The 21802-nt window shown below is 43.1% G+C and overlaps 1 protein-coding gene across 2 annotated transcripts in view; it reads left to right on the forward strand.

Moving 5' to 3' along the window:
- VPS8 (VPS8 subunit of CORVET complex) overlaps nucleotides 1–21802 on the forward strand; it is an 88149-nt gene that overhangs the window by 15015 nt on the left and 51332 nt on the right. The window contains exons 7-22 of one of the 2 annotated variants that reach the window (XM_075417683.1): nucleotides 2189–2313; nucleotides 3744–3830; nucleotides 5280–5347; nucleotides 5929–6082; nucleotides 6179–6238; nucleotides 7055–7162; nucleotides 8564–8644; nucleotides 9734–9904; nucleotides 12483–12557; nucleotides 13220–13255; nucleotides 16489–16558; nucleotides 17667–17713; nucleotides 18605–18694; nucleotides 19092–19138; nucleotides 19650–19872; nucleotides 20839–20928. In XM_075417683.1, coding sequence (XP_075273798.1) covers nucleotides 2189–2313; nucleotides 3744–3830; nucleotides 5280–5347; nucleotides 5929–6082; nucleotides 6179–6238; nucleotides 7055–7162; nucleotides 8564–8644; nucleotides 9734–9904; nucleotides 12483–12557; nucleotides 13220–13255; nucleotides 16489–16558; nucleotides 17667–17713; nucleotides 18605–18694; nucleotides 19092–19138; nucleotides 19650–19872; nucleotides 20839–20928 — 1532 coding nt within the window. Of the gene's footprint in view, nucleotides 1–2188; nucleotides 2314–3743; nucleotides 3831–5279; nucleotides 5348–5928; nucleotides 6083–6178; nucleotides 6239–7054; nucleotides 7163–8563; nucleotides 8645–9733; nucleotides 9905–12482; nucleotides 12558–13219; nucleotides 13256–16488; nucleotides 16580–17666; nucleotides 17714–18604; nucleotides 18695–19091; nucleotides 19139–19649; nucleotides 19873–20838; nucleotides 20929–21802 lie in introns of both variants that reach the window. The other variant, XM_075417684.1, reaches the window with a different exon arrangement.

Genomic DNA, 21802 nt, shown 5'->3' on the forward strand with positions numbered 1-21802 from the left:
TCAGCCAGTTCGAACCCTCACATTCTCCTTGGCTTTCAGAGGATTTTATCTTGAACAAGATAAAATCACATTCATTTGAAAAGCTAATGAAAAGTAGTGTTTTACACAATTTCTGATTAACTGTGAAAAATAATCTGCCTGTAGTTAACTGAACATCTCTTACAGTAGAAGCAGTATCTTTATGAAACTTTTTTAAGTGTAAACAAGCGTCAGTTCTCATTTGAAAATACAGCTTCTTTATTCTATTTGGCATAAACCAGACTGCAGAGGAAGAAAGGGGAGATGCTTCCTTCTTCGTGCAGTGTCAGGTGTTGTGCTGGCAGGCACAGAGGAGCAGAAGTATGTGAAGAACAGGTAGCCTTTTCCAGAACTGCCTGGGCTGCTTGTCACCTGAAGAAGAGATGATGGCTTTCATTGATGTGGTCAACCGGAGGCACCTTTCTCTTTTCCTCCCACAGATTTCAAGAGTAGAGCTCTTCAACATTCCCAAGAATCCCGATGTCTTTGAGCACCTGTAACAAATGGTGTCCTCTTTGACCACTACTGTTGTCAAGTTTTAGATAAAAACTGACAGTTTTCTATAGTTCCTGAGCCTTCCTTGGGCATTTGCAAGACAGAGCGTGAACTTTCTGTCTCTCCCAGACCATGTCTCATTTGGTGTGCAGAACAAGTGGTGTTTGTAACACCCTCTCTGTCCCTGCCTATCTGCTACCACTCTGCAGATTTTGTGGGAAAAGGAATTTTTTGCTTTCCTTTGGGCCACTACAGCAGATGAGTTTATTGAGGTAGATGCCGGAAAACAAGGAATAGAGTGCAAAAAGTATTTGAACTTGGCCCTAGCCTCTTCCTCCTCACCCTAAGCAGTGCTGTAGAGTAATCCGTGAGTTCAGGTACTCTTCTTGCTAGTGTTTGTTTTGGTCCTCCCACTAATGCCTCTTTGTACTGGTAGACTTTGAAAGGTAACTCCCACAGTGTGTGTGCTCAGCCATCAGTCTGTCTGGGCAGGTTGATGAATACATCACTTCGTATTGGGGAAGAAATGAGAGATACATCCATGCTCTGTTTCACATCTAGCACATCACTAGCGGTGCTGCAGCTTGGAGAAATATGTCCCATGCCTTGGGCAGTGCTTCCAGGGGTTTCTGGTGCTCAGCTGCTCTCTGTTCCTCTGGATCCTGTCCTTTCCCTTCCTTGTGCAAGGTGGAATCCTGCATACAGTATTATTGTGGCGCTTCTGATGTCTGCTCTTCATTCCAACAGTCCTCACAAAGCGTCTTTTCTTCCTCCCCTACTCAAAAGCACATCAAAAGTGGAGGGAGGTGGAAAAAGCAGATCCAGAATGTTTGTTTTCCTAACTTTTAAGAGCAATGCACCAGACAGGCAGAGGGTTATCATTCATAATGCCTGAAGTGCAGTATCTTATCAGGCAATTTTTAGTCTCTCTTGGTGGAAGCATACAAGAACTGAGCACAGACAGAGGTGTCTGGTGTTTGTTGTCTGCAGGGAGCAGGCTGGGCATGGCTGTACAGCAGTCCAGTCCCCTGGGAGGCTGTGCAATGGCCTGGAAAGGGAAGCTCTGTCACAGAGTGGTGATCATTACTGTTTGCTTATAAAGTAAGGGCTATGTGGACTAGAACTCATTGAGCATTTTAACTGTGCAACTTGGGGATGCAAGTTCGTTTTCGCTCCAGCTTCTGGCCTTTATCAACAAAAGCAAGGAATAAATGTTATGTAAAATTACACTTACCGAAAGCCTGTGTTAGGGATTTGTAGTTGATGTTCAAATCGACTTACAGAAGTGTAAGACTGGGAAGACAGAATTAATTTTCTGTCGTCTTCCTTGCTACAACTTCAGCACTATTGCAGAACAGTAAAAGGAAAGCTAGATGTTGCTTTGATTTTTCTAGTAGTTTCTTCTTCAGTTTGTAATACCTCTGCATTTCCATATTCACTGTGGCTGTTTTGTACTTTTTAAAATAATTTCTATATTTCCCTGCGAGACAGTGTCCCACTATCTCTGTACTAACATGTGCTGTCATCTTGCAAACTCTTTTTTGAGAATTTAACTGGAAGCCTGTGAATTGTTAATGTACCCCAAGTAAATGATATATGTAAATAATTGCATGATGTTAATTTTAATTATTTGTATTTGGTTTTCTTTAATTTCTTACTAATTGTTTTGCTCTAGATCAAAACCAGGCTCTCCGACTGTGTCTGGGCAGCACCGCTGTTGGGGCCCAGTATGGGGCTATCTCTGCTCTCAGTATCAACAATGACTGCTCAAGGCTCCTGTGTGGCTTTGCGAAAGGACAGGTAATTCCCATCGGATGAGATGGTCCAGTGCTCTGTCCGTCTGCAGACTGTTCCCGAGAGACTATCCAGAGGTGACAATAGCTCCAAGCCAAGCACACTCAGTATGTAGCTGTTTGTTAGTTGTTTTTGTGACAAGGAGCAGTAAGTGTGGCTTGATCTGCCCAGAGCTTTTTTGACCAGTCAATTCCTACATCCAGTGAGCTAACTCAAATTGTTTGAGGTAAGTTTCTGTGGAGAAAGTAGGTAAAGCAGAATACAGTGAAGGATTCAATTAATCATGGCTCGCTGTGACATGAGTCCTGCTCCTGTTAAACTGAAATGTGCCATGGTGCACCAGGACGACCAGCTTAGTCTTTCTAGGTCACTTCGTGAGATCTATGCTTTGCAATTAAAGCTAGTTTTTACTGTGGTGATAACTTGAAAGTCTGGACGCTCATATCTAGCCCCAAAGTTCATTTTTACCAATAGCTTCTGTTGTATGACGGAAGCAGTATAGCTTTTGAATGCAGGGGAAAAAGGGTTTGAGTCTGCTGTTGTAGTTTAATGCCCTTTTCTGGACCTAAAGAGAGAAAGCAACTCCTGAACAAAAGTTACAGGACTGAAACTAAACCAAAACAGATAGAAGTTAACTTGGTAAAGTTTAGAGGTCCATGGAATGCAGGGAAGGCTACTTTGTTTTGCTTTTTAGTTTCACTTCCCTTTGCTCCTTTGGCTTTCACCTTCGTTCTAGATAAAACACACTCCAGTGCCTATGATAGCGCTAAATGACAGACTGCTCCAGACCATGTGGAAACACAGATTTGATCCAGGCAGAGCAGTGGCCAGTTTTAAATGATTCTCAGATAACATATTTTGGCGCAGCAGTTCTGAAACATCTGGTCTATGAAGCTTTGATAGATGGTTTATGGAACCATATAAAATAGTATTTCCAACAAAAAGTTTGATTTAAATTGTAATCTCAGCTCTTCTGGGCTAAATATTCCTTAGTTATGCAGTAAGTAGTTTGGGACTTCCTGCTTTTTGGTTGAGAAATTGCCTGAATTTAATATCTGAGTGCAAGCCAAGCTGTATACTCCTACCTGAGATGTCATGCTGAGCAAAGGCAGGAGGAATGGAGTGACAAGGTTCATGGTAGCCATGGAGATGCTTGAGTTTTGTGATGGATGTTATCAGAGATTATTCAACTGTTCACTGATTCTGTGAGAGAGAAATGCATGGAACCACTTTGAACAGCGTTGCGTGGTAGCAGCAGTATCTTACGTCCTTTAATTGTGTTATCAGGCAGATAGCTGCAAGGTGAGTGAGATCAAGCAAGTAGTAGAGTTTGCCAAAAGGACATAATTCAGAGTAGCAAAGATAACTCTAATGTTAAGATAATGGAGAGGACCCCTTGACACTAAACGTGTGTACTGAGAACAATCTGCTTGCAGATCACAATGTGGGATCTGGCCAGTGGGAAGCTGCTACGATCAATAACAGATGCCCACCCACCAGGAACAGCTATTTTGCACATCAAGGTAACAGACACTACATGTAGTCCTTGTATATTACTTTTTTGTTTGTTTAAAACACACTTCAGTCAGATGTGTTGACTCTCCATATGTAGTATTTTTAGATTTACAGATGAGAGCAGCTACCTAGGATCTATACGGCCATAGTATCCAGAGGTGAGAAAAATGAGCAGAAATTCTATTTGAAAAAGAAAATGAATATGTCACGAGCTGAAGTAATAGTATCCGGCTGTGAGTTGTACTGTAACAAACAACAGTTGTTGTCTATTATAACTGCTTTTACTGATTACAAAATCTGTGAAGAATTAGTTGCTATAATACATTTCTGTAAAACTTGCAGTGGTTTGAACTGGATATGTGACATGCCAGCTTTAAACTTAAAAGTCTGAAGTGTAGAAAGTAGCTTCTGTCAGCAGCAGCTTTTTCAAAGGACTTGTTAGGAATGTTTGGGTTGAAAGAGAAATAATCTATGGCTTCTTGATCAACGTAGTGTTGTTGTCACACACAAACTCATACCTGATTTTGTGCATGACTTTGTTTTATGTGGACCTCTCCTACCAGAGCAGAGTGCTCCTTGGCAGCCTTCTCGTAGCAGTGACTTTGGTGCATCACCCAAACTATTCTCTCTCTTCTTCTTTCCTGGACCTTGCTGAGACATCCCAGACCTATAGTGTCACACATGGAACTAGTGTAGTGGGTCTGATGGGACACATTGCTCAAGGACAGGTTCTCATGTGCTGGGTGGTCTGACCTGGCTATCAAAAAATGTTCTGTGGGCTTGACGGTGCCCCCTTACTGATTCATCTTCCACACTTCCATCTCTGCTATCTTTGCCCTGTGCATGAAGATAAATATTGCCCTGCGTGTGGTCCTCTGCTGCTAGTGGCCCCCTTCCCTATCTCATGATCTGATGGCAGTACCAGCATTGAAGAGCACTCAAACACTGCTGTACAGCCCAGATGCTTGTGCTACTAGATGCTGGTTTGCAAAGTCCTCCAGAAGGGTGCCTCAGCTGTGGCTGTGACTCTTTCTTATCTTTATTATTTAGTATCACTAGTACTTCTGGATGTTTCTGATTTTTGGTCTGTTTGTGACTGCGGCCCATTCGCCAGCTCTGGCACCAACTCATGGGCTTGAGGCTGTGAGTAGTTTTCACGATAACAGAGCTTTTGGTATGCTATAGTTCTGAGCTGCGACAGAAAGTAATGGGACTTTGGTAACCAAGTCTAGCAATAGGGCTTGCTGGAAGGCTGAAGATGAAACACAAAACCTTGCTTTTCTTACACGTCATAAAAAAAGCCAGTAATTGTCTCACCTCTGTATGTTAAAGGTGTCTTTCTGGTAGGTACAACACTTGCACTTTGTGCTATTAATAATGCCATAGCATACATTTTTCTATCTGTTTTTTTGGTAGTTTATTTCTTAGTGCCACTTTTAATCTAATTATCTTTTCAGTTTACAGATGACCCAACACTTGCAATTTGCAATGACAGCGGAGGCTCCGTATTTGAACTGTCATTTAAGTAAGACAATAACTTTACCCATAGAAAGTACAAGAAACTAATGTTGGGTCATAGTTTCTAAAAAACTAAAACCTAAGCAAAAATCCCCACTGGAACCAATAAAGCCCCTGTCTGAATGTTGAAGGTGTAATTTAGGGCTGCAGCTGAAGCAAGGTGCTGTCTGGCAGTGCAATAGTCAAAGAATAGCCCAAGTTATTAAGGTATCCAGTGTATTGTCCAGAATCCTGGCATTCCTTGTGGGCACTTGGTAGTTATCATAAAAGTACTGCTTCTTGTTTTCCCTTGTTTCATTAGTGAGAGCTGTCCTGCAGTAACTGCTCATTTTCTTCTTTGCCTCTTCAGGAGGACAAGGAGGAAGGATTGACTGCCTAGAGTGTCTTCTCGGGTCCAGGAATTTCCAAAAATTTACTGTTAAATAAGATCTTAAGAATTCTTGTCTGTATCTGAGCACCTGTATGGGACTGCTTCCAGTGACTCTTTAAAAACAATATTTATGAAGAATCACTCTTGAGATCTCAGGATATTGTTGGGCTGATGTCATCTTGATAGCTGGCCACCAAGCTGGTTTCTTTTCTTTGTAGGAGGGTTATGGGAGTGAGAACGTGTGAATCTCGATGTCTCTTCAGTGGCTCAAAGGGGGAGGTTTGCTGCATCGAACCATTACATGCAAAAGTGGATCTGAGAGACCATCCTATCACCCAGTATTCACTGCTGGCCATGGCCTCCCTCACAAAGGTAACGCTGCTTGCAGAAGGCTTTGTGTGAGAAATCACAAAGGAGAGTTTTTCTGGTGTATACTGAAACATTTTAATCTTTTTGTTTTTCTTGAAGATCCTGGTTATTGGCCTGAAGCCGTCCCTGAAAGTGTGGATGACCTTTCCCTATGGTCGTGTGAGTAAGGAAGCCAAACAGTTGCTTTTTGGGTTGTGGCTGCAAACAGTTCCCAGAGTGAAGGGGATGAGAAAGTTGGGTATAGCTACTTTATCAGCACGCAGTAAACTCTGTTGTGGAATTGCAGTGGTAATCTGCTGGTCTGGTGTGGGTAGAGAGCAGGTGAAAAGGCTGCTTTCACCTGTACCTATGTGAAGATGCTGAATTTTTCCAGTGAGTAGGAAGGGAGGAACACAGGAGTCCCTCAGCTGCTTGTCTTCCCTCCTGCAGCCTGGATGCAGCCACAGATGGGACGTTGACCTGAGCATGACTGCAGTCACCTTGGACTAGGGCCATTGCTTTACATAAGAACGATAGAATAGAACCCTTAACTGCAGGGACAGAAACAAAGTGGAATTACGGCACTAAACAGACTTCTAAACTCTTAATTATTTGCTTTCATTAGTCGCTGGTTTATTTCTTCTCGGAAAAGCATCTGAGGGAAGACTTGGGATATGTTAGATGGGGAGAATGGAGACAAGGCTGCTGGCAAACTGCAGCTTGTCGTAGTCCATCCATCTGTGTGAGACTGGATCTCCACTAAGCAGCTAGGACACAGGTTTGTTCTGACTGGTCACACACGTTGCCCTTAAACTGTGTGGCTGGACCAAAGAGCGCAAACTCAGTGCTCAGCTGCCAGCAGACCAGAAAATTGCTTTACAGCCTGTGTGTGCACATGGCAAAGTCAGTGAGGAGCAGCCGATGAACAGCGTGTGTCCTGGAGCTGAGGTTCTGCCTTGCGTACCTGAGATACTGGCTGTGCTTTTTGTCCAACAGATGGACCCTTCTAGTGTCCCTCTTCTGGCGTGGCACTTTGTCGCTGTACAGAATGCTGTGAACCCCATGCTTGCATTTTGTCGAGGAGATGTTGTTCATTTTCTTCTGGTAAGCCTTGGATGTTTTATGCTGCTTTTCAGAAAGTCATGTATTATTCACATGTTCAGTTGACTGAGCCCATGTCTCAGTGAAAGTATGGTATCTGTGCGTGCTAGGGATGTCTGCAGCTTGCAGCCAGCTTGGGAAAAGAAACCTGGTGGTCATTGCTCTTCAGCAAGCAGTGGTGCGCTTCCCTGAGAATCTGGAAGCATGAGCTTTGTGTGCCGGAAGTGTTGATTTGCAGCTTATCTCCTTTTTACTGGAGGGAGAAGAATGTGGATTGTTTTCAGGGAGATCACATGAATTTGAGATAGCATTTTATTTTTTGCTTCAAAACGTGAGTCTGGAAAAAACTTGTATAAACCACTGAGAGACAACAGCTTTCAAGTCCTGTTGGCGCGTGACTTTAGGGCATGCTTCTCGTCCTGTTTAGATCTGCAGAAATTATGCATGCAGATACGGTTGTTTGAAGATGATTTTGTGTCTGATTTCAGTATGAGAGCACTACTTAGGCTTCAGAAAATCTGACATTTTGGCTTTGGAGGGCTAAGTTTGTTTCCCAGCTCTGCTATCATCTTGGGCCTTAAGCTTTGCTCAAGCACCCAGACGTTTTGTTGTCTGTGTTGAATCATCTTTCTCCTCTATCTTCTCTCTTGGTAAACTTGGGGAGAAAAAAAGGGTGTAAGTTTAAGTCTGTCTTGCTGGAGATGTCTGTGCATGCAATAGCACCAGCCTCTGTGCTGATACCCAGCTCAGCTGTGGCCAGTTGTGCTGCTCTGCTGATAGGTGACTAAACAGGAGCCATGTTACCTGAACTGTCAAAGTATAAACCCCCCCCTTATTTTTCTTTGCAGAATGCTTTTTTACATGGTGATGAATGAAAGCCAACTTCACATTAGCGTTCTGTAGTTCTGACTTTCATGATCAGAAAGTACAGTAGTTCCTGCATGGGACGAGAGAACCCTTGACTGGGAGTTGTCCTGCAACATCTCCCTTCAGTTCAGTATTCCAGTGGGACACGGGAGTCTGTGAATGAGAATCAGCCCTTCTTCAGTGCTCACTGTACGAATGCTGTAGGTCTGCACCCCTTCTAGGAACTGAATTGCCTTCCACAGTGTGGGAGGTGGGGCGGGGGGAACAATCCCTTGAACACATGTAGTGCCAGCTTGTTTATGACATACAACTCTTGTACTACAAATAGACTATTTAAAACCGATCCAACAGAGAGCACACATTTTTACTGCCCCCTGCTCAGAGCCTTCTGTTTCCTCGCTTACATGAGTGCTTTTAAAAGTGAGACATTACGGTCCGTTTGAGAAGCGTGTGGGCTGCTACTGCTCCTGGGAACAGAGAGGTTGAGCTGAAGAAAGTGTTTGACTTTGAGTCAGCCTTGTCTGATTTCCGTTTTAGGTAAAGAGAGATGATACTGGTGCAATACATGTCACTAAGCAGAGGCAGCTTCATCTACACTATGACCTCATCAACTTTACTGTAAGTCTCAATACTATAGAATGGTTAATTTTTATTTTTTGCACTACTTTTCTTATAAATGTATCTGAATAGCCCTTAGTTCTGTAGTATTTGTTTTATAAATTTAGCACAAGAACTGGCTGTATTTGTCTGGAGCTCACTAATTGAAAACATCCTTAAACTTGATGAAAAACCAACATAAGGGAACTAACAAGTAGGAGCTAAAGGGTAAATTAGTAGCATGCAGGCAACAACACTGCCCCTTCTTGGGAAGGCGGGGGGATAGCCTTGTTCAGCAAGTATTTTCAAGAGCTAGAGAGAATCTGGGAAGAAAGATTTTTATTCTATATTCTTACAAAACAAAGCAGACTTCTGTGTAATTGGCTCAGTAAAATTCTAGTGTTGCCACATGCAAGTTCTTACCAAAGCACCGTAATTGTTTGATGCTTTAAAAAAAAAAAATTTGCTCAACTCTAAAACACATTTACGGAATAAGGAGAATAAAACATGAAAGGCCAGAACACCAAGATGGATATCCACAGCAGCCAGGATTTAAAGTCTATTAACAAATACGCTTGGTTATTTAAAAAAAAAAAAGTGTAAAAGCAGGGTAAAAAAGCCTTTTTATTTGCGGGGTTTTGGACTTAAAAGTGGAAGCCACAGAACACGGATGACAGGCTTTGAGTTAAACTTAGATGTCTGTTTATTTTTCTAGTGCCTCTTGATGCTATATTCTCCTCCTAAGGGGTTTGAGAACTGATGTTGTAGTAGTCATGTTTTTGAGACCTGTAGATAGAAAGTGTACTAGCACATAAGCAGTGCACCAAGAGGACAAGAACTCTGGTGGATTGCTGTTTGTCTGCATGTGTTTTCTGCAAAGAAGGTTCCTTTTTCTCAGTGTTAAAGCTGGTACTCCAGAAGGAGCCTCCCTGTCTTTACCCTGTGGAGGTATGCATGGGTGCTGTTGCGAAGCGTGACCGTGTATAGTAACAAAGCTACTAGCCGTCCTAGAACTTCCAGTATTGATACTCTGGAATATATCCAAAGCCTGTTTAATTGGCCTCTAATTGTGTATGCATTGATGAAATCTGCAATTTGTTGCTTTTTCAGTGGATAAACTCACGGACAGCAGTGCTTCTGGACAGTGTGGAGAAGCTGCATGTTATAGATCGTCAGACGCAGGAGGAGCTGGAGACCGTAGAGATCTCGGAAGTTCAGCTAGTCTACAACAGCAGCCACTTCAAATCGCTGGCTACGGGAGGCAACGTCAGCGAAGCCCTGGTAGGCACAAATGACCTGCTTGTGTTAGCTAACTCTGTTTCAGATATGCCCCAAGTGGGGGAGCCTGGAGCTTTGGAAAAAACTCGATTTTGAAGCATCTCAGAAATTGTACATGGTGTTGATGTGGCCAGCTAACAGACAGTTCACATTTTCTTTTGTGCGTTGATGTTTTTAGGAGATGCTCTTAAGTTCCCAAGCTTTGGAATACTCCGTACAGGAAAAAAGCTGATGTGCCTCATTCTTTGAGATTTCTATACGCTTTTCTACCTTGTGTGCCACAGATATTCTGCTGTAGCAGTGCCTGTGCAGCACATGCATTCCATGCTGTCCTCTGTTAGCTTGTCATGCCGGGGTAGAGTGGATGAAACATAGTATCTATGCTTGTGGGTACTATACTTCTCTCTTGTTTGAAGTGAAAACCATCCATACTGGTGGAAGGTGCAACACTGCAAACATTGTTTTTTCTACTTTTTACTCTTTTGTTTATTTGTTTTTCTTTTATTTTGACTTTCATGCTAGTTAGTGATTTTTCTTGGGCCCTGGCCCATGTAGTGTCTGGACATGTTTTATTCCTGAAGTAGGTGTTAGTTTCAGTGGCTCCTGATAGCTCCTGTAACCCACCTATGCCTTCTGCAGAAGACTCACTTTGGTGTGGTGTTTGTATTGCCATAGCATTGTGAAGGCTTTTTTAAAGCCATGCTTGTGGAACAAGTTACTGCTTTCTGTAGAAAATCAGTTTCTCTATTTTAGCAAGAGTTTGCCAAGAGTGCACAAGGGAAAGGATCCTCAGTCCTTGCATCAAGCCTCCCACTGCTTTACCAGAGATAGCCCAGGTGTTCTGAAATTCCACACCTGGACAATATGGGTCCTACTCAATTCTGCTGTAGCCCTGTGAGGCTTGTTGGCCCGAACAACTAGCAGAAGGCTCATGTGGGTCTGTAGTTTGGATCTGCAATTTCAAGCCCAGCATATGGTCATGACTTAACTCTAGAAGCCCAAGGAGAGTCACCTTCAATGCAGGATGGCAGGATTTCATAAAAAAGACCTCTCTGTCATGGTTCCCTTTGAGCACCAAGGAACAAAGTGCTGCTTCTAGTCTGAACAGCCAGATCTATGAGGAGTTTTTGCAGCCTTGAGATCTACATAGCTGCTGTGCTGATCTAGTGTTCACTGCTTTATCTGCTTCACACTGCTAGCATTGCTGTCGTTCTTTCTGCTGCAGATGCTTACCGGGGAAGAAAATCAGAAGGTGGAGTCTAGTCTGAGTTAGCTTATGTACTGCCTGATGCATGATCTGGAATTGTCAGGCACAACCTCATACAACATAGCTAGAGATTGGTGCTAAGGTGGTATATGAGCTCACCTTGCCAGGATATGTTGTTATTCAGAGCCTCTCACTCAATTTCAGAAATGCCTCGGTGTCCTGTGAGGAGTTCTGGTGATTACTATCAAAGCCAGAGATGTGTGGCTTGAAAAACTTGTGGGCCCAAATAAGTACTGCCTGTTAAAATGCTATTGTGAGTCTAGAAATGACCCCTACTTAATTCACAGACTGTAAGTGGCAGATGAGATCTGAAGTCTATAAAGCCATTTTGAAATACTGAGGATAGGAAGCAGGCAGTCTCCCTGCATTTTAGTGGGAATTACAAGACAACCTATTCCGGAGCAGTTGAGTCAAGGGCAACTTCTGATGGGAAGCTTTTATTTTAATGGCTCAGAAGGTCAGAAATATACCTTTTCCTGTGTTAGTTCTGCAGACACTCTAGAAGGCAGATCTTAGATGAAGCTGCTGCGCCCATAAGGGATGTTCTGGTTTCGGAGATGTCTGGGTTTGTGGATGGGGACTGTCAGGCCCCATTCTTCTACTGCAGCATCTGAAGAAAGGTGCAGGGAATATCTGCTACTTCTGCCTTGGGTTCCGTGCTAGCAGGTTGAAGTGTTATTATGGCAGTCCCTGGAATGGACACATTTTTCAGCAGTGGGAAGAGATCCAGGAAGCTTCCCTACCTGACCAGACTGAGAAAAGTACAGGATAAAGTGCTTTAGGTTGTGTAACTGTGTAGCAGAGTGGGAAGCAAGCGCTGCCCCTTCACTGTGGTAAAATCTCAAATTTTGATGTGCTCCTCCATTTCTTACATTGTAAATGTGCCCATATACAGCCTTTTGAACACCAGTAACTGGCATGCTCACTTCAGCAATATTGTTTCCATTTGCATCTCCTACATACTTGCTCTTGAGGAAGATCTGTGAAAAAGCAGATGGCAAAGGAAGAGCCCCCATAACTTTTTTTGCATCTGGGGATAGACACAGAGCACTGCTTGTGGGTTCTTGTGACTCTGTCATGTTTTGTGAGCAGCCAGACCTCAGTAGTACGTTAAGCTGCATTCACGAGCAGGAAGGAGTGATAGCAGAGCTTTTTTACTTACTATTGCCCAGCAATCTGTGCTGTTCTCTCCCAATCCTCATTTTGATTTCTGAATTACAAAATGTCTCTAAAGTTCAAGTGTATATATGTTTCCTGGGAAATTTTACAAACACCCAAACCAGTTTTACTTGCACGCATATTTTCTCCCTGTAGGCATTGGTTGGAGAGAAAGCTTGTTATCAGTCCATCAGCAGCTGTGGTGGTCAGATCTTTTACCTTGGAACTAAGGTAAATGTGGGGAGTTTTTAATAAAAATACAGGACATTAACTGTTCATGGTAGCTTATCTTCTGGAGAAGGGAAATGTTTTTATTCTATGCAGACGTGAACCAGGGATGGGTTCTTTGTGCAATTCTGTTGTGGGATTAAACAAATGTTCAATAATTTGGTGTTAGCCAAGTATGGGCTAGGTAAGACATTGTCATAGTTTCACAGTATCCTGGTTCATGATGCTTCAGAGGAGACTTAGTGTTACTTTACTGACATCTCCTCTGTCCTAACCTTCAGTTTCTCTGTCCCAAATGTGCTAGTGAGTAAACAGAAGAAAATAAGACAGCAGGGAAAATCAGACTTCATTGCATAGGATGAGAAAAGGAATGTGCTCTTCAATTTTCTTGTCCTGCGGTGCAGGCTGTCTGTGAAAAGGCAAAGAGAGGTGGCCTATAGGAAGTAGGGGAAGAAGTGAGTGATGGTATCTTGGAGCAGATTGGTTGTAAGCCGATGTAAATGATATTTTCTGTTAAATATAAACACCTAATTTATTCCTGCCATGCCAAGCTTGAGGGTTGCTTTACTTAGCTTCATCTGTACCAGCATAATCTGGAGGGTCTGTGGGATACCACAGGCTGCCTCAGCAACTGTAAATAACTTTTTTTTCATTTTCTTTCCTAGTCTGTTCATGTCATGACATTGAGAAGCTGGAGAGAGGTACGTTGAGAGGAAAACTGTACAGCTTAATAGATCTGAATTGCTTAAATATAGTTTGAGAGGAGGGAGGTAGCATTTGTGAAGCATGTTGCAAGCCCTGTGTTCAGGATCCCCAGTTGCTATGCACAGCCAACACAACAGGTACGCTGCTTTCCATGGTGGGATGCTATGGGACTCCTGCTTGCATAAACTTGCAGGCTGAGTGGAGACCTTGTTCTCCCAAGCAAACCATGGTGCTTTGCCATGTTTCAGCTTCTGTTAGCAAGATAGAATTAGTGCAATGTATGACTTCATGGGACTGTGTATAAGTGTAAGCCTTCTATCTGCCAGATAAGCATACAGGAGGGGAAGGAAATCTCGTTCACTGTATTTTCTCTCCAGCTGCTGCAGGAGCTACATTGTGAAGTCCATCAGACTACCTCAAAAGTTCACTGGATTTTAGATCCTTGTTTCTGTTGGAAGGATTTTTTTGGAACATCATTTCTCTGACAGCTGAAACCCTGTCAATTTCCACACTAAAGATCTTAGTGATCTGTTTATGTCTGTCTGTTCTTGTGTTGTTCTTTTCACATGAGTTAAACAGCAGTTTTTCCTTTCTGGGTCATCGCTTTGCTGTATGTTTAGCAAAGCTTTTTCATTATTCTCTTGTAAGATTACCAGATTACCTTCTCATTCCTTTCTTTTTTCATAGTCGTGGTTATCTGCACCTCCTTTGTGCTCAGTTTCTTGCAGATAGGTAAACACTTGAGCACATACTACTCTGGGTAGGGTCTTCAAAGTGCCATGCACAATGTCCCCTGCTCTTCACTGTCTCTAGGAGATGCGTCATTCCTCATACATCCTTGGGGTGCCATTTTATTGTTCTTTTGGCTTTGTTGTATCAGTGGCTTCTGGCACTCTGGAGATTCACGAGTATCCCATAACGAAACTCTGATTTCTGCTCTAAGTTTCTTGTACCATTGGATTGCATCATACTTCTGTTTTACAGCTTTAGATGTCATCCTATTGTTTCTGTCTTTCTGGTCTGCTTTCTCACATTACATTTTGACAGTTGGTCATCAGCAAACTTCATCAGTAAATTCTGCTTGTGCTAGGTTAGTTGACCAAATCATTATGTAGAAGGGGACTTGATGGTTGATTCTCAAGGAACTTCAGTAGTAATTTCTTTCCAGTCTCACATTTCTCCTTTAAGCAGTGACCTTCACCATTTTTCCTCTGATCTGCGTTATGGCTCTCGTACTCATCCATGATTGTAAGCTTGTCGATGTCACACTGTGTCAGGACCTTTAATAAAATATGAATGGTTCAGCTTCATCTGTATCTTTGATACAGTTGCTGCTTTTGGTTACAAAGATCCCTTTGCTAGTTTTCCCTCCAGCCATTCACTACCAACTTTGGTTTAGTAAACTGTTAATGAAAAGTCTGGCTTTGACCCATGATTTCATGTACTGGTTTTCCTAGAATTCAGCAGTCAGTTACAACTTACATAGAATCATAGAATGGTTTGGATTGGAAGGGTCCTTAAAGATCATCCAGGTCCAACCCCCCTGCCATGGGCAGGGACACCTTCCACTAGACCAGCTTGCTCAAAGCCCCGTCCAACCTGGTCTTGAACACTGCCAGTGAGGGAGCAGCCACAGCTTCTCTGGGCAACCTGTGCCAGGGCCTCACCACCCTCATAGAATTTATTCCTTATACCCAATCGAAATCTCCCCTCTTTCAGCTTGAAGCCATTGCTCCTTGTCCCATTGCTCCATGTCCTTGTAAAAAGCCACTTTCCAGCTTTCTTGTAGGTCTCTTCAGGTACTGAAAGGCCACAATAAGGTCTTCCTGGAGCCTTCTCTTGTCCAGGCTGAACAGCCCCAACTCTCTCAGCCTTTCATCACAGGAGAGGTGTTCCAGCCCTTGGATCATTGCTGTGGCCTCCTCTGGCCCCCTCCAACAGGTCCATGGCTCTCCTGTGCTGAGGGCTCCAGAGCTGGACGCAGGACTCCTGGGGAGGGTCTCACCAGAGCGGAGCAGAGGGGCAGAATCTCCTCCCTCACCCTGATGCCCATGCTGCTGGGGATGCAGCCCAGGATACGGTTGGCCTTCTGGACTGTGAGCGCATATTACTGGGTCATGTTGAGCTTCTCGTCAGGCAGCACCCCCAAGTCCTTCTGAGGGCTGCTCTCAATCCGTCCTCCAGCCAGCCTGTATTTGTGCTTGGCCTGAGCCATGAGCAGGACCTTGCACTAGGCCATGTTGAACTTCGTGAGGTTCTCATGGGCCCACATCTCATGTTTGTCAAGGTCCCTCTGGATGGTATCCCTTCCATCAGTCGTGCTGACTGCATCACACAGCTTGGTGTCATCGGCAAACTTGCTGAGGGTGCACTTGATCCCACTGTCCATGTTGCCAACAATGATGTTCAGCAGCACCTGTCACAGTACTGACCCCAGGGGAACGCCGTTCATCACTGGTCTCTACTTGGACATTAGGCCGTTGACTGCAACTCTGTGAGTGCAACCACCCAGCCAATTCCGGAGCCATGCTCTGAGCCAATCATCTTCTAAATCACTGTATGGTTTCTGGTGTGCTGGAGGCCTCTTTATTGCAGGGGACTTACTCAAGAGTTGTAATCGAATATGTGAGGTATTAGGATGTGAAGCTGAGAGTTCATGCTGCAGTACAGAATGCTGGTCTGAGACCCAGAATCTCTCTTCTCTCCAACAGTATGTTAACATTTTGACCTAGCATACCAAGACTAGTGGTGCTCAACCTTGTGTGTTAATGATTCCTTATGTAGAAAATATACTTCAATCCTTGTTGACTGTGAGCTCAGAAGAAAATAAAAGATAGGAAGAGTACACCCGTATGCTGAAAACATGGCAGAGTTGTTTGTTGTGCTCTAAGTGATGAGGCAAGGATAGGGAATGGAAAATTTTGGTTGATTGCAGACGCCGTGGGTCTCCATCCATTAAGCATCTGACCCAAAATATAGCCCACAGGGATTTGGTGTACTGGGGCTTGACATTTCTTAGTCTTTTGTAACTGTCCACCACAAAATGTACATATGAGAGAATCTTTTTGAGACACTGTCCTTTACTGCAAGGTGTTGAGAGCTGCTTGAGGTTTCCTGTCCTCTTCTTGTCAGGAGTCTTGACCCACTACTGGGAAATACTGATCTTAAAAGTGAGGGGATCATCTCTTCTGTAATACTAAGGTCCAGTATTACTTGTTATTCTATTTAGAGAGTTGACCATCTTCTGAAACAAGAGCGTCTCACTGATGCCCTGGCTCTAGCTTGGTCTTTTTATGAAGGTAAAGCAAAGGCTGTAGTAGGTAAGTTTTGTTGGATTGGGTTTTTTGAATTGAAACCACTAGGGAATGCTTTAAACCTATGCATGTAATGAAGTCACTGTTTCAGAGGTTAAAAAAGAAAAGGAAGAGAATTGAATTGAGGAAGAGAAAGTAGGCTGTGCTGCTTTGGGTTTGGCAGAAATGACACCTTTTATATGGATTGCTTTGGCTGTTTTAGTCATAGTGCCTTTAGCAGTCTGCTGTTTTCAAATGAAAATCAGACTTGGTCTGTGTTGTGACTCCTGTCTGTTGTCGCTTTGCTATGAAGGAGCTGGATCCAGATGTTAAAGGAGCTCAATCCAGCCTGCTAAAATATTCCTGAAGGTCATGCATGGCCTGTAGGTAATCTTGAGTCAGCTCTGCCAAGCAGGTACCTTCATTCAGGTCTTCTCTGACTATACAACTGACTGAAAGAACTGCTGGGTTTTGGCACCAGGTTTACTGTAAAGGAGGATGCTTTGTGAGCACTTAGCGTGTTATGATAGTAACTGCTGCTTGAATGGTCTCGTTTGGACTAGACACACTGTATTTTCAGCAAGTAACTTCTGATGGTTTTGACAGATGAGACACAAGTTCTCAGGATAAGACCCTCCTGCAGTGAAATTGCTAGTGTATGAACATGTGTCTTGTTTTAATGCATAGATATTAAGCAGATTGTTTTTCAGTATTCAAAAGAATTACGGGTTTTTTTAGTTGGCATTTAAGAGTTGTTTGCTCTTATAGTGCACTTAATTCAGCTTCTTGTGCCTCAGGGCATCCTCCAGCAATTAGCCTCCTGTACACAGTCTTTTGATAGCCCTCCGTTAATTGCTTTCTCAATGTTATAGCAGCACTCAGATTTCACTCAGTGTTCTTGCCATTCCTGTGCTGAAACAGTCTTTACACTGGGAGAGCAAGCTCTTCAGAAGAAGAGTGGACTAAAAGTAGATCACCAAACAGTGTATTTAGATATCCTGCCCTCTGCATCTCAAAGGTAGTGGTGTTAGCATCTAAACTGGGGGATTTGTATTTTCACTGGTAGCTTAGATCAGAAAAGCTTATTTTTTTCCCCTCCTGTCGTTCTTTATAGGCTTGTCTGGGGACACAAACAAGCGGAAAGCAGTCATTGCAGACAGAGTGAGTCACTGATCTCTTCCTAACTGGATTTGCATGTATGCTGATGGGATACTAACTGTGGTCCTGGAAGGAATGGCTTCTGTCCTCCAGAAGTTAATGCAACTAACTCTAGAACATGTACATGTGCCTCTCTTGCTAAGACTGAGAGCAGGATTTTAGCAGAGACTTGGAAATACATTTTGGGTAAAGGTGGGGATAAAATCTGCAGCATTAGCAAAGCAAAATGTGACATTATCATCCAGGCCTTAAGATTTCTGGTCTCCTCACAGTGGAGAGAAAAGTTTTTTTTGTAGGTAATTCCAGAATTTCCTGACCTTTGGTTGGAAAGTGTCTTATCAGTATGTAACTTTCTGACTCTCAGAATGGAAACTTTGGTCCATGTGTACGTGGACATGGAATAAACTCTTCCAGTGATCCTATTCAGCTGTTGCAGGAACCTGCTTCTGGGATGGGTGTGTTTAAAACACAGAATTACTGCAATAATAATTCAGCCGTACTTTGTTCTTCATGCACGTTGTATTTGCAGGTAAAGAAGTTTTGATATTTAAGATACTAGGACTTAAGCTTTGGCTGAAAGCATGGCCCAGATGAGCCTTCTGCTTCAGGATGTGTTCATCTGCCTGAAAATTTGCTGCTGGCTGGTTGCCAGATTTCTCAGTCTTTAGAAGTTAGCATAGGCCTTCAGTAACCCACTGGGCCACTTCTGTGCCGTGTCATGCCATTGCCTCTTGGCAGCCTCTTACCTCTTCTCCTTCCTGCCCACAGTAGTTCATACCCAAAACAGGACAACAGAGTTTACAGTGCTGCCAACCCCCAAGTCAGTCAACTAAATATGCTGCCAAGTAGGGTCTCTAGTGTAGGATGTGAGAAAATTTTCTTATTATAATTCAGATGGTTGAAATCCTGCTCCATTATGCTGATCGGACTTTGAAGAAATGTCCTGACCAAGGAAAAATCCAGGTTATGGAGCAACATTTTCAGGTATGGTGTTCCAGAGGACTCTCTTGCATAGTTCTTTTGAATTTTTTAATCAGATTTTGCTTTGCTTCAAAAATTACTGGTCTATTTTTGAAATATATTGCTGTGGTTCACCTGAACTCTCACCTCTGTTATGTTCACTAATGAAATCAGGACTTAATTATGGCTAGGCGGCAGAGCACAACCTGTATGCCCTCTGTCCTCTGAGGAAGTGTGACCAGAGTTTTTCTCCATATGAACCAGCATATGGGAAAACCTGTAACTGAGCCAGCTACCATCTGGCTCAGATATCTCGTTGATTCTGCTCTGCATTGGCCAGGCTTCATTTTGTGCTCTGCAGGATGTGCTATTTGGCAGGAGTTTTGCCAGTCCCTACAACTTTTCTATGTTTCTTCCGCAGGACGTGGTACCTGTCATAGTTGATTACTGTCTCTTACTCCAGCGCATGTAAGTCTGAGTTTGCAAGCGTGTCTCCCAAGGCAGACCACCAACTCCTGTAGTCCTGTCTCCTGTAATATCACGTGGTTGAGAGGAATCGTATCGCATCATTGTTGTATCATATATCACATCACAGTTTAGAGGAATGCTTAAAAACTCATGCTAATGTCAGAGTACTCTGTACTCAGGTGTGTCTTAAATTTTCATTGGTGTGTTGAGGAAGAAAAGTTTGCTTCACACTGTTTCCCCCACACCATCCCCTTAAAGAAGCTCCCTTGACAGATTTTCCCATCGTCGTCATTTCCTCTCTAACAGCAGGTTCTTTGCTGCAACATCTATAGCCGATTTATTGTGTGTTGCTGCCTGTAACTTGCGTCAGTATCGGAGCTGAACAGGGCATTCAGCTCTTGCGTTTCAGAAATACAGAGAAAATGGAGTTTAATTTGGATCCCTCAGAAAGTAGATAAGTAAGGAGATTTTAATACAATTATTTGGTAACTGAACACTTCTTTCCTCCTAGGGATCTATTATTTAACCAGATATATGATAAGATGAGTGAGAATTCTGTAGCTAAAGGCATCTTTCTGGAGTGCTTGGAGCCATATATCTTAAGTGATAAGCTGATGGGAATCACAGCTCAAGTGATGAAAGACTTGCTGCTTCACTTCCAAGACAAGAACAGGTTGGAAAATTTGGAAGCCTGCATTGTGCATATGGATATCACCAGCTTAGACATACAGCAGGTGAGCTGTTGTGCTGCATACTGTACTGAGTTCCTCTGAATGAACAGCAGCATCCCCTAGTCACTGATGCAAATTTCTTGTGCTTTTAGCACAGCATAGCATGTGGAAAACAAGGTGTCACCTTTCAACAGACAAGGCTTCCGTAGTCCAAACCATTTGTGGCTTTTGGTCACAAAATTGTAACAGAACTTGGCGCTGTGTCCCTGGGATCAAACTCAATGAATGTGGGAATTATTTAGCGTGGCTGTGTCCATCCTGGAACATGCATGCTCCTATAAACATGTTTTGCTCCACCGGTTTGTGTCCTGGGATAGGTTAATGCATCAGCAGCTGGATGTGTTAGAAAATACTAATCTGTCAGGACTAGTCTGATTCTCAGCATCGGTCTTTCCTGTTTCAAGTACCTTACCTAACATCAAAGGCTGCAGGGGCACAAAAAAAATGGAGTTGCATTTCTCAGTTTGGTGCCTGCCAGCCTTCTCTGCTCAGGTGCTTGCTCTTGCATGACAGTGGAGTAAGGAGGTGCTCCTGCTGGGTAGTGCTGTTTTCCTTGGCCAGTCTTTATTCCCACAGTGTGGCTTTCCATTCCAAGGAGGGAACTGCATGGGAACTTGACAAAAGGATTCACTAACCCAACCAAAAGGCAAACTAGTACAATAAAGGGGTTTGAAGAACTGATTTTTTTTTTTTTTTAATTCCTTAACCTCATGCAGGTTATGAATGTTAGAATTTAGATAGTTAGATTTCACGATTGCTGCTTGAGCAATAAGCAATGGATACTCTATTTGGGGACCTGGGATCATTGCAGAGACAAATTCTGCAAGTGGAAATTCTCATTCTGCTTTAAATCGTACTGTCGGATGATACAATTGCAAGGACAGAGATTGCATTTGAGAGACTGGGGAATGAGAAAACTGTAAGCTAAGAGCAGCTGTATATCTACGTTGTGCTTTGTTTACCTTGCAGGTAGTTCTTCTGTGCTGGGAGAACCATCTCTATGATGCCATGATCTACGTCTACAACAGTGGGATGAATGACTTCATTAGTCCCATGGAGGTAGGGAAGATGTTCAGTGCAGTGAGTTGTTATTTGTGTGTTCAGCACACAATCTTTCTGAGAAACAGCATTTCAAACCCAATGCATTGTCTTCTCATTCAGTGTATATATATTCTTGTTATTTTTTATTTCAAGGCAGACATCTTGTATGATATGCAGTTTATTTGACTAGATGCAGAAGAGGAAGAAAGTAATTTGTAATTACTGTGCTTTAGCACACAAATTTCCCTGCTGAGGTAGCAATGCTCTGCAAAGTAAGAGCAGGAAATTTAATTGTGTTAATAAAAAAAAAGAAATAAAACAAAAGCAGCAGAAGAGAATAACATGATGACTTAAGGAGACTGCATTGCAAAACTGTCTGCTAAGAGCTTTGTTGTTGGTGGTGAGCCTGGCCTATGTGGCACGACGTGTTAAGAAAGCATCAACTTTCTGCACAATGGAATTAATGGGGGTGTAGGCGTGAGAGGTTCTGTGAACACCTCATGCTTTTTTTCCTTCATACTGTTCTTCCTGTGCTCACACAATAGTGTATTAATATGTATTAGAGTAATGGAAACAAAGGGTGAACTTACCTGTGTACAGAATTCAGAAAAAAAGCTAGAAACAGTCCTTGTGTTGAGGCAGGCTTTGTTCTTAGCACCTGAGTGTGATCTGTCAGCAGTAAGCCAGGACTCGATGTAATGCTGCCACTGAAGGCCCTGTTGATGCTTCTGCTGGCAGTGCTGAAGGTACACCTGATACAGCGATTGCTCTTGAAGCCTATAGCTGTAACGTCAAGATGTTTTGTTGTGGAAGCACTGTTGATATTTTCTCAGTAGTGCTGAAATAGAGAGCTGGGTCCTTTTGAGTATGAAAATCTTAAACTGCCCAATTC

The sequence above is a fragment of the Opisthocomus hoazin genome, chromosome 4 (genome assembly GCF_030867145.1).
Source record: "Opisthocomus hoazin isolate bOpiHoa1 chromosome 4, bOpiHoa1.hap1, whole genome shotgun sequence".
Lineage (NCBI taxonomy): Eukaryota > Metazoa > Chordata > Aves > Opisthocomiformes > Opisthocomidae > Opisthocomus > Opisthocomus hoazin.